General features: G+C 49.1%; 1 protein-coding gene across 3 annotated transcripts in view; it reads right to left on the bottom strand.

The window, feature by feature from the left end:
* The window catches only part of LOC143282913 (uncharacterized), a 207,570-nt gene that overhangs the window by 39,410 nt on the left and 155,043 nt on the right, over positions 1-13,117 (bottom strand). For all 3 annotated transcript variants that reach the window (XR_013055327.1, XM_076588795.1, XM_076588798.1), the window contains exon 2: positions 4,370-6,318. Coding sequence is in view for 2 of the 3 variants with exons in the window: in XM_076588795.1 (XP_076444910.1) it covers positions 4,370-6,277 (1,908 nt within the window). In the remaining variant the exon portion in view is untranslated. The remainder of the gene's footprint in view (positions 1-4,369; positions 6,319-13,117) is intronic.

The following is a 13,117-nucleotide window of genomic DNA, read 5'->3' as shown; positions in this document are numbered from 1 at the left end:
TCCCCCCTCTCTCCCTTCTCTCCCCTCTAATGTCCTCCCTCCCCCACCCATCCACATTCTGTCTCTGCGGACGCGTGTGCATTATCAACACATATAATAACGTAGAGCTTATATGTGTCTGGACCTCATATTTTCTTTCCGTCTGTTGCTTGGATGCGATGATTACGTCATGTCAATATCTATGATAATGGACCACTGTTGCCGGCTTGGAGAATCCTGACCATTTTTTTTATATGGATACATACATAGCGCCTATCCTCGTTCGTAGACCAAGCTCTAAGCGCTTTACAAACACGGAGTCACTTACACAACAGGCTGCCTACCTAGGTAGAGACGACTGACGGCTGCCATTAGGCGCTCATCATTCGTTTCCTGTGTCATTCAATCAGATATTCAGGCACGCACACCTACACACTCAGACAAACATGTAACATTTAACAATTTACGTGTGTGACCGTTTTTGTTTATTTAACCCGGCATGTAGGCAGCCATATTTCATTTTCGGGGGTGTGCATGCTGGGTATGTTCTTGTTTCCATAACCCACCGAACGCTGACATGGATTACAGGCATCTTTAACGTGCGTATTTGATTTTCTGCGTGCGTATACACACGAAGGGGGTTCAGGAACTGGCAGATCTGCACATATGTTGACGTGGGAGATCGGAAAAATCTCCACCCTTTACCCACCAGGCGCCGTCACCGAGATTCGAACACGGGACCCTCAGATTGAAAGTCCAACGCTTTAACCATTCAGCTTTTGCGCCTGTTTTGTTTTGTTTTTGTTTTACGCACGCTTGTAAATGTCTAACGCAACGGGGACACAGGCCTATCAAGGAAAGGTGGCACAGTGAGTCAAGTGCCTAGCCTAGGAACAAGAGGTTCAAGGTTCAATCCTAACAAGGTCTCTGACTGTCTGGCTGTCTGGCAGCCTGTCTGTCTCTGCCTCCACCTCTGTCTGTCTATCTGTCTGTCTGTCTGTCTTTCAGGGTACCGGTATCAATAACGCAGACAAAAATAAGACCGTAAAAAAAAAAAAAGAAGTCTATTTCATGATAACATGGAAAACTCGTCATTTTCTGTTCGAATGTATAAAATATCAGTGTCAACGAAAATAACGATGCATTGAACGATTCAAAGACTGCGGACGCACACTGCTTGAGAGCGAACACATTACAGGCAGCAGTGGAGCTCTCAGCTGGTGGCCTTATGTGCCACATGGCAGGAAGAAGGGGGAAGTAAGTTAGTAAGTAAGGAAGTTTTTTATTTTATTTTATGATAGCCAGTCGTGTCCGACTATGACCATCAGAACAGCAGAGGAGGCAGCTGCTGTTCCGACTATTTGGGCTAGAATTTGATTATAGTGGAGAGTGTCTTGCCCAAGTTACATCCCCACTCTCTCGGCCAAGAGGGTTTTAGGACAGTCAGCGTTGGGATGGTTCCCAAAGGCCAACTAGCCCACAAGGCTGCAGCACTAAGAGCCAGTGCAATTTTGCCTCCTAGTTTGAGAGTCATAGTCCGACTAAGCTGTAAATGGTTTCCCATTGACTGGAGAAACCATTGATAATACAGCTCTCACAGAAGTAAGTAAGCAAGGAAGAAAGAAAATAAGTAAAGAAGGAAGTAGATGTCAGTGAGTGAGTGAGCGAAAGAGTGAGCAAGAAAGCAAGCAAGCAAGTAAATAAGCAAGAAAGTAAGTAAGCAAGAAAGTAAAGTGCGCATGTCTATTTGTCGCTCTGCGTGAAATGAACAACCAACCTTTGTCTCTGTCTGTCTGTCTGTCTCTCTTTCTCTCTTTCACTCTGTCACCCCTTCTCTTTCTTCTTTGTTTGAACATCCACTTACATATTTTATTTTGTATTTTGTTGTTGTTGTATTTTTTGTATTTCCTTTTTTTTAAATTTTTTTTTATCACAACAGATTTCTCTGTGTGAAATTCGGGCTGCTCTCCCCAGCGAGAGCTACAGTGCAGCACCACCCATTTTTTGTATTTTTTCCTGCGTGCAGTTTTATTTGTTTTTCCTATCGAAGTGGATTTTTCTACAGAATTTTGCCAGAAACAACCCTTTTGTTGCCGTGGGCTCTTTCACGCGCGCTATGTGCATGCTGCACAAGGGACATCGGTTTATCGTCTCATCCGAAAGATTAGCGTCCAGACCACCACTCAAGGTTTAGTAGAGGGGGAGAAAATATCGGCGGCTGAGCCGTGATTCGAACCAGCGCGCTCAGATTCTCTCGCTTCCAAGGCGGACGCGTTACCTGTAGGTCATCACTCCACTCTTTTCTTCTGAACCCCTCTCTTTCTGTTTTTTTTTTGTCTTTAATTTTCATTCTGTATACCTACCTCACTTTCTGTTCATTAGCGTTTTGGTAAATAAAGAGAATGTAGACAGACACCCTGCGTGTGTTTTCAAAGATGCAACACTTGGATTCCCGTCTTCTTAGATGCCGGAAAGTGTAAGTTGTTACGTGTTTGAGTGCTCACTCATTCGTTCATCAACTCGTCCGTCCGTCCGTCCGTCCGTCCTCCTATCCTTCCTTTCCGCCGTCAGTAAAGGTTTTGGTTAAACCATTCAATGATTCGTCCATTCTCTAATAATCCATTTATCAATTCGTTCATTTTCTTTCTTTCTGTTTCCCATCAAGTCTTTAAACAACAACAACAACAATTCATTCAGGCATTCTTTCCCTCTTTGAATGTGGTAATTGTTTCCGAATGCTTTGATTATGATACTGACTTATGCGAAGAAATCGGCAACACGACATTGCATGTAATTTTTGTCTTTCTTTCTTTCTTCCTTTTCTTTCTTTTTTCTCACTATCTACCTTCCTTCCTTCCCTTTTTTTTTTCTTCCTCCGTTTCTTTCTTCCTTTCTTATTTTTTCTTCCTGTCCCTAAACGGCAATTATTTTCTCCCGAACAAACAACAGGCAGCCCAAAGACTCCTGTAATGTGAGAGCAGGAAATGTCAGCAGGGTCAGTAGGTCATGCACGTGCACAAGGAGAAGTGTGTAATGGGGAGAGGGGATGGGTCTTCCGATTAGATGAGGCGTCTTCGTCCTCCTGATGATGTATTATTTTCATTCTTTTACTTATTTAATTAATTGCTTATTTATTTAGGTTTTTTTATATATAGATATGTGACTTGTACTGCTGTTGTATACCCTTTCTGTTTTTTTTTATTTTTATTTTTTTAAAATTTTTTTTAAGCAAAGGCCTCAGACAGTCCATTGATTCGTCCATTCTCTGTCAATCTATCTATCCATTTAGTCTTTCTCTTTCTTTCCTCCATCAAGTTTTTTTTTCCTTCATATTTTGAAAACGATCAGTCACACATTCTTACTTTCTGTCTTCTTTTCTTTCTCCATTCCTTTCTTCCTTCCTTCCTTCCCTCCATCCTTCCTTCATTTCTCTCTCTCTCTCTCTCTCTCTCTCTCTCTCTCTCTGTGCTTTATTTCCCCTAAACAGCAAACATTTTCCCCCGAACAAACAACACACAGCCCAAGAGCAGGAAATGTCAGCGGGGTCAGTAGGTCATGCACGTGCACAAGGAACAGTGAGAAGTGAGGGGAGGGGAGGGGAGGGGGAAGGGCCGTCTGATGAGGTGAAGCGACTCGGGAAGAACAACAGACCGATGTTTCATCGATCCTGTCCTTCGGCCTTTCGTCTGGACAAGACAGGAGACAGCACCAGAAGAAGAAGAAGAAGAAGAAGAAGAAGAAGAAGAAAGTTATCATATAATTATCGTCTTCAATGCTGTCTCCTTTGCTCCTCCTGATGATGTTTTAGTTTATTTATTTACTTATTTATTCATTTGTTAATCTGTCTATCTATCTATCTATCTATTCATCTAATTATCTGTCTATCTCATTTTCTATTCATCTATCAATTTATCTATATCTATGTATCCATCTATTCATCATGTTCACATGTTAATGTTCTGGTGTTGTTGCATTACGTTGGGTTGCGTTGTGTTGTTCTGTTCAACTTCCTTGTGTGTGTGGGTGTGGGTGTGGATGTGTGTGTGTGTGTGGGTGTGAAAGACTTGCTCTCTCAGTGGGGAGAGAGAGTGGGTCACTACAGTGCAGCGCCTTTTCCCGTCCTCTATCTCACTCTTTATCTTTCCCCGAATAGTGTCCACAGTAAGGCGTGGACGTTCACTACGTCAGTCACACAGGGAAGAAGAGGATAAGAAACGTGGATTCAAAACCCCCCTTCCCTGCCTCCCTCCCTCCCCCTTTCTCTCGGTGACCCTCACCATCTCTCCCCCCCCCCTCACCCTCTCTCTGTCTACCTGTCTGTCTGTCTCTCTCCTCCCTCACCCTCTCACCCCCCTCTCTCTCTCCCTCTGTGAATCATCACTGCACTGACCTGCAGGTCCTCCAGACTCTCGATGTAGCCGGGCATGTTGAAGACGTGGCTGTTGAGCACGAAGTGGTGGTCGGGCACCCAGGCGTAGCCGCAGCAGAACTTCTCCACGCGCTGAGTGAACCTGGGGTAGACGCGCCGCCCGTGCCGGTTCTCCAAGGATAGGAGGCGGGCATCCAGAAGGTGCCTCAGCCTCTCCGTGCTCAGCCCCCGCTGCAGCACGATGACGCACTGCGCCACGGGGGTCAGCCGGCCCCCGCCCCCGTCAGCCCCCTTCTGCACCCACAGGCGCTCCGGGGCGGTGAGGTGGGTGTGGCAACAGCCGATGCAGCAGCGGCCCCACAGCGGTCCGCAGCAGCAGCACAGGCTGCACAGCCACTTGAGGAAGAGGCAGAGCGGCACCAGCAGCAGCACCAGCAGCAGCACGGGCAGGAAGAGCAGCAGGGACAGCGCCAGCACCGCCGCGGTGCTCAGCGCCGACAGGCACGCGGGGCGCCGCCTCCCGATCCTGCCTAGACGTCGGTACGGGGCGGAAGGGAAGCGCAGCGACAGGGTCCTCCCGTCTCCCGGAACCCCTCCCCCTGCTCCCGCTCCTCCTTCCTGAAGGTCCTCCGGGATGATGTCGTGGCCCGTGGCAGGCATCTCGGAGTAGTCCGGCAGATCCACGCACACCTCGGACTGTACGTCGGAGGAGGTGGAAGAGTGGCTGGGCACTTTGTTCAGCGAGAAGAAGGAAGACTGCTGACTCAGCTCCGGCACGAGCTGGACCTGAAAGGCGCTGGGTTTGGTGGTGGTAGTGGCGGCTGCTGCGGCGGCGGTGGTGGAGGTGGCGGTGGGAGGGGGTGGTGGCTTAGGAAAGATGGGTGGGATGGGTTGGGTGGAGGTCATATGTTGGTGTTGTTGTTGTTGTTGCTGTTGTTGAACGGTGGAGAGGCCCGTCCTTTGACTGACCACCTCAGCCGTGGTTCTCTGTGATGATGAAGTGTTGCTGGTTTCCTTGCTGGAGGAAGAAGTCAGGTCGTGAGAGGAGGGGGGTGGCTGGGAAGTGATGATCAGGTCGTTGCCTTGTTTCTCCTTCACCTCCCCGAACTCACTGGAATCGTGCACAGTCCGCCCCCGCGGGGTCTTTTTCTTGGCCCGGGGCGGGGTCTTACTGCTAGAGTCTTTAGTGCCCGTCTCATTCCCGACGGACTTTTTCGACCTGCTAGGGGAGCTACGGGCAGTTTTGGCAGCGTCCTGAGTCTCTGCGGAACTGCCCTTGGCACGAGTGTTGCTACTGTTGCTGCCGCTTTTGGTCTTGCTTTCAGGCTGCGTTTTAGACGCCGGAGCCGGCGTTTTGCGATCCGACGACGACGGGTGACCTGACTTTGACGATGGCGGTTTCTTGCTTTTGTCGGCCTCCGCGGACGTCCCTCCGCCTTGTTGATGACGTCGTTGATCCGTTTTCTCGCGACGGGGGTTAGTCCTCGGGGCGGCAGACTCTCCCCGGCTCCCGTCCTGCGAGGTGGCTGAGGCCTGCCCCCCTCCTCCCCGGCCCCCTCCGGTGTGGGGCCCTTCAGCAGAGGGCTGGGCGGGTCCTCTGGAGGACCGTGAGGCGGACACCACATCCTTCAGGCTGACCAGCGGGAAGGAGGCAGGGGGTGCAGGGGCTGGGGTCACCTTATCGGACACCTCGCCCTGGTGGGGGGTCTTGGGGGCTGGAGTCCTGGAGGTAGGACGACCACCCCCGCGAGAGGCGTTGGGCTGTTGTTGTTGTTGTTGTTGATGATGTGAGGCCTTGCTGGGCATTCCGGAGGGGGTTCTGCCGCCCCCTTCTCCGCCTCCACCCCCACCACCAGCCCTGCTGTTGCCGGACCGTCTGGCGTGTGCCGTGCTGCTGCTGCTGCCTCTCTCATGGCTGCTGCTGTCCATCGGGCGTCCGCTTCCATGCCCCTCACTGCATCCTCACCCGTCTGGCCAGCAACACACAGACACCGACACAGTGTTCATCATCACAGTGATAATGAAAAGGACAACAACAGGAATGATAATGATAATGATACTACTACAAATGGTGATGATGATGATGATAACAACAACAACAACGATGATGGTCTTGATGTTGGTAATGATAACTTTGACGACAACGATGATGATGATGATGGGGATGATTATGATAGCCAATAATAACAGTAGTAGTAATTCTACAAATGCCACTACCAGTACATTTGTATTGCGCTTTCAAACTTCTCAAACACGTCAGTTAGACAGACACAAATCACACACACACTCACACACTCACACACACACACACACACACACACACACACACACACACACACACACACACACACACACACACACACATACACACACACATTCATACCCGTGCACGCACACACACACACACACACACACACACACACACACACACACACACACACACACACAAACACATGTGGAAGAAACAGATATAGATCCACAGAAAACAGGCATTAATCTTTTGCACTTGACTACACGTCCAAAATCGTTTAAATTAAAATCGATGTTCAATTAAACCAGGACAAATGCGACCAATACTATTTTGCATTACTCTCTCTCTCTCTTTGTGTGTGTGTGTGTGTGTGTGTGTGTGTGTGTGTGTGTGTGTGTGTGTGTGTGTGTGTGCGTGCGTGCGTGCGTGCGCGCGCGCGCGCGCGTGTGTGTGTGTGTTAACACGACTTCTGTCAATACTCTCTCTCTCTCTCTCTCCCTCTCTCTCTCTTGTGTACATACATACAATCGCATGAACAGATCATTAATTGCTCGCTGACAACAATTATAAACACTGACGAACACATCATCATCATCATCAGCAACAGCAGCAGCAGCAGCAAAAATCTCTTTGATGCCGCTGGTCAACCGAGTCACAACAGCAAACACTTACTCGTATGCTTTATGTGGACGAGACATAACCCAGAGAGAGAGAGAGAGAGAGAGAGAGAGAGAGAGAGAGAGAGAGAGAGAGATTCATACAGAGACAGAGATACAGAAACAGGACGACAGACAGGAAGACACACAGACACACACACACACACACACACACACAGAGGAACAAGGAGACAGGTAGAGAGAGAGAGAGAGAGAGAGAGAGAGAGAGAGAGACAGAGAGAGAGACAGACAGACAGACAGAGACAGAAAGAGAGGAAGCGATAGACAGAGACAGAGAGAAAGACAGACAGAGAAGGAGAGAGAGAGAAAGGGGTGAGGGCAGAGAGAGACAGAGACAAAGAGACAGGGAGATAGACAGGCAGAGAGACAGACAGAGAAAGAAAGGACAGAGAGAGAGAGAGAGAGAGAGAGAGAGAGAGAGAGAGAGAGAGAGAGAGAGAGAGAGAGAGAGAGAGAGAGAGAGAGAGCCGTAATCGCAAATACTCTCGAAATAGAACTCATCATTAATCGCTGGCTGACTCATCATTAATCGCTTGCTGACAACAGTTACGAACACGAACGCATCATCAGCGACCTCCCTGATGCTAGCTGGCCGACATCACGACACAAGACACCCGAGCGGCGACAACAGCTAAATGCACAGTGAAACACCCCCAAAAAACAGGAAGAAAGTTGGGTAAAGGGTTACAGTGTGTGTGTGTGTGTGTGTGTGTGTGTGTGTGTGAGAGAGAGAGAGAGAGAGAGAGAGAGAGAAAGCGAGAGAGAGAGACATTGAGAGAAAAAGAGAGAGACACAGACCGACCAACAGACAGAGGCAGACAGATGACAGATAGACACAACGACAGACAGACAGACACAGAGGCAGACACATGACAGATTGACACAGAGACAGAGACAGACAGATGACAGATAGACAGACAGACAGATGACAAATAGACACAGAGACAGAGACAGACAGATGACAGATAGACACAGAGACAGACATATGGCAGACGGACACAGAGACAGAGAAAGACAGATGACAGACAGACACAGAGACAGAGACAGACAGATGGCAGATGGACACAGACACAGAGACAAACAGATGACAAATAGACACAGAGACAGAGAAAGACATGACAGATAGACACAGAGACAGAGAAAGACAGATGACAGATAGACACAGAGACAGAGAAAGACAGATGACAGATAGACACAGAGACAGAGAAAGACATGACAGATAGACACAGGGACAGACAGATGGCAGATAGACACAGAGACAGAGACAGACAGACACAGAGACAGACAGATGACAAATAGACACAGAGACAGAGACAGACAGATGACAGATAGACACAGAGACAGACAGATGGCAGACAGACACAGACACAGACACAGAGACAGACAGATGACAGATAGACACAGAGACAGAGACAGACAGATGACAGATAGACACAGAGACAGACAGATGACAGATAGACACAGAGACAGAGACAGACAGATGACAGATAGACACAGAGACAAACAGATGACAGACACAGAGACAAACAGATGGCAGATAGACACAGAGACAGAGAAAGACAGATGACAGATAGACACAGAGACAGTAAGGAACAGACACCAATGACAGAGTGAAAATCGGAAAGAAAGAATCACACAGATTGAAAAACAAACAAACACGAGAGACAGAAACACACTGCCAACAATTCAATCATAAATCCCATTGAACACAAACGGGAAAACCCATCAGCCACTCACTCAAGTCACACGGCTAACGTTTTCCGACGCATTATCACAACAAACGAGTTTCCGTTCCCGTTTTAGTATTAAGGAGGCCGGCGTTGAAGCGGACTGATCCATATACGCTACCCCACATCTGCTGTAGAAACAGAAAAAGATAAGATATATGTGGAGTGATGGCCTAGAGTTAACGCGTCCGCCTAGGAAGCGAGAGAATCTGATTGCGCTGGTTCGAATCACGGCTCAGCCGCCGATATTTTTCTCCCCCTCCACTAGACCTTGAGTGGTGGTCTGGACGCTAGTCATTCGGATGAGACCATAAACCGAGGTCCCGTGTGCAGCATGCACTTAGCGCACGTAAAAGAACCTACGGCAACAAAAGGGATGTTCCTGGCAAAATTCTGTAAAAAAAAAAAAAAAAAAATCCACTTTGATAGGAAAACAAATAAAACTGCACGCAGGAAAAAAAAAAAAAAAAAAAAGAAAAAAAAAGAAGAAAAGGGTGGCGCTGTAGTGTAGCGATGCGCTCTCCCTGGGGAGAGCAGCCTGAATTTCACACAGAAAAATCGGTTGTGATAAAATGAAATACAAATGCAAATACAAATAAGATGCCCGACCCTGGCGGCATAAATCCAACGTGTTGGTCAGTCCTTGAGAGCCTACCTTGCCTAACGGGTTATGAAAAAAACACCCATGAACATGAAATAAAATTAATAATCACAGTTGACATAAAAAAAAAAGTAAACACATCAAGATACTAATAACAACAAACGAGTAGCCCATCACAACCCCCTCAATCAACAACAACAACAACACTGCCCCCCCCCGAACCCCCCCCCCTACAATCCCCCCTCCTCCCACTCTCCCCTCCCCTCCACCCACCACACCCCACAACTGCACAGAGCAGCCGACAACAAGCAACGGTTCCCCGAAAAAAAAAAAAAAAAAAAACCCACCTCGTGGCGTCCCCCTGAACGCACCGAGCAAGTAAGACAGAAACCAGACACCCAAAGCCAGGCCAGGCCAGGCAGGAGCGACAACTGGAGGAGAGACGAGACTGACTTGCACGGTGAATAACTCGCTCACTCGCTCACTCACTCACTCCAAGTCCAAGTCCAAGCCTACCTTCTCCAGCCCCAGAAGCCCATGAGGACAGCAAAAGCAATCACGGTAGTATCTTCTTCTTGTTGGCATTATATCGATCAGAATGGAAAAGCAGACGCAACTGGGTTGAGTCCCCTTCCCCCCCCCCGACCTCCCCTCTGACCCCTTCCTCCCCCCCCCACTCCGCCCTCCTAATCCTACCCCTCCCACCACCACTAGTGACAGCCAAGAGAAAAGGGGAAGGGAGGGACGGAGGAGGAAGAGGAAGAGGAGGAGGAGGGGAAGAGGAGGAAGAGGAGGGGGCAGGGAAGAAGGGAAGTGGGTGGGGAGAAGAGGAGGTAGCGCATAGTACGTTTCTTTTTTTCCTTTGGGGTGGGGGCTGGAGGGTTAGGGAGTTGGAGGAGGGTGAAGGAGTTCTGTACGGGAGCTTTGGCTATGAGAAGGGGGGGGGGGGAGAACTCCTTTCGCTCGCATTGGATCCAACTATCTAATTGTCTCCCCTTGCCCACCCCTCTCCTAACCCTACGCTCCCCTCCCCCAACCCCCCACCCCCACCCCAAACCCCCACCTTCCCCTCAAGATCAATATTTCTACAAGGCACCAGTTCCCTCGTTTTCCCTAAGCACCTATCTCCCTCCTCCATGCCCTTTCCCTCCTCTGTATGCATATACTGATCGCTATAAGTTAAGGACTCCATTTCCCAATTCTGCATCCGTCAAGAAGAGAGGGAACGAGAACACGAAGAGGTGGGGGGGCGGGGGGGGGGGGGGGGAGGAGAGAGAGAGAGAGAGAGAGAGAGAGACAGACAGACAGACAGACAGACAGACAGATTGACAGATAGAGAGGACACACACACACACACACACACACACACACACACACACACACACACACACACACACACACACAGAGGCAGACAGACAAACAGACAGAGACGGGGACAGAGACAGACAGACAGACAGAAAACAAAGAGACAGAGACAGAGGACAGACAGAGACAAAGAAAGAAAGACAGATAGACAGATAGACTGGCTGACTGACAGACAGACCAGCAAGCCAGACATACACAGACACATACATATACAGATTATAAGAACAGCCACAACAAACTGTGTCTGGCATAAGAGGAGCGGTGGCCCCGTGCTAATGCGCCTAACTGGGAAGACACAGTCCACGGGTTCGAGACTTCTGATAATACGGAACAGCATCATCACTACGCCATCCACTAGACCTTGATTGGTGGTTCGAGAGCTAGTCATTTGGATGAGACGATAAACCGAGGTTCCGCGTGCAGCATACACTGATCACACGTGAAAGAATAAAAAAAAAGAGAGTTGTCCATGTTTCTGTCAGTTTGTGTTTAAGAAAACAACAACAACAACAACAACAACAACTCTCCCCACCTCTATTCCAGCAGCATGGAACAAACTGCCCTTCTCACTCTTCCAACCCCTTTCCAGTAGCATGGAACAAACTGCCCCTCTCACACTTCACACCTCTTTCCAGTAGCATGGAACAAACTGCCCTACTCACACTTCCAACCTCTTTCCAGTACCATGGAACAAACTGCCCTACTCACACTTCCAACCTCTTTCCAGTACCATGGAACAAACTGCCCTACTCACACTTCCAACCCCTTTCCAGTAGCATGGAACAAACTGCCCTTCTCACACTTCCAACCCCTTTCCAGCAGCATGGAACAAACTGCCCTTCTCACACTTCCAACCCCTTTCCAGTAGCATGGAACAAACTGCCCTTCTCACACTTCCAACCCCTTTCCAGTAGCATGGAACAAACTGCCCTTCTCACACTTCCAACCCCTTTCCAGCAGCATGGAACAAACTGCCCTTCTCACACTTCCAACCCCTTTCCAGTAGCATGGAACAAACTGCCCTTCTCCCTGTCCCAACCCCTTTCCAGTAGCATGGAACAAACTGCCCTTCTCACACTCCCAACCCCTTTCCAGTAGCACGGAACAAACTGCCCTTCTCACACTTCCAACCCCTTTCCAGCAGCATGGAACAAACTGCCCTTCTCACACTTCCAACCCCTTTCCAGTAGCATGGAACAAACTGCCCTTCTCCCTGTCCCAACCCCTTTCCAGTAGCATGGAACAAACTGCCCTTCTCACACTCCCAACCCCTTTCCAGTAGCATGGAACAAACTGCCCTTCTCACACTTCCAACCCCTTTCCAGTAGCATGGAACAAACTGCCCTTCTCACTCTTCCAACCTCTTTCCAGTAGCATGGAACAAACTGCCCTTCTCCCTGTCCCAACCCCTTTCCAGTAGCATGGAACAAACTGCCCTTCTCACACTTCCAACCCCTTTCCAGTAGCATGGAACAAACTGCCCTTCTCACTCTTCCAACCTCTTTCCAGTAGCATGGAACAAACTGCCCTTCTCACACTTCCAACCCCTTTCCTGCAGCATGGAACAAACTGCCCTTCTCACTCTTCCCACCTCTTTCCTGCAGCATGGAACAAACTGCCCTACTCACTTTTCCAACCCCTTTCCAGTAGCATGGAACAAACTGCCCTTCTCACTCTTCCAACCCCTTTCCAGTAGCATGGAACAAACTGCCCTTCAGTTCTCACACTTCCAACCCCTTTCCAGTAGCATGGAACAAACTGCCCGTTCTCACTCTCACCACCCCTTTCCAGTAGCATGGAACAAACTGCCCTTCTCACTCTTCCCACCCCTTTCCAGTAGCATGGAACAAACTGCCCTTCTCACACTTCCAACCCCTTTCCAGTAGCATGGAACAAACTGCCCTTCTCACACTTCCAACCTCTTTCCAGTACCATGGAACAAACTGCCCTTCTCACACTTCCAACCCCTTTCCAGTAGCATGGAACAAACTGCCCTTCTCACACTTCCCACCCCTTTCCAGTAGCATGGAACAAACTGCCCTTCTCACTCTCCCAACCTCCTTCCAGTAGCATGGCACAAACTGCCCTTCTCCCTCTCCCAACCCCTTTCCAGTAGCATGGCACAAACTGCCCTTCTCCCTCTCCCAA

This window comes from Babylonia areolata, chromosome 6 (genome assembly GCF_041734735.1).
Source record: "Babylonia areolata isolate BAREFJ2019XMU chromosome 6, ASM4173473v1, whole genome shotgun sequence".
Classification (NCBI taxonomy): domain Eukaryota; kingdom Metazoa; phylum Mollusca; class Gastropoda; order Neogastropoda; family Buccinidae; genus Babylonia; species Babylonia areolata.
Note: the sequence above shows the minus strand (reverse complement) of the source record. Positions and strands in the feature narration are given on the sequence as shown.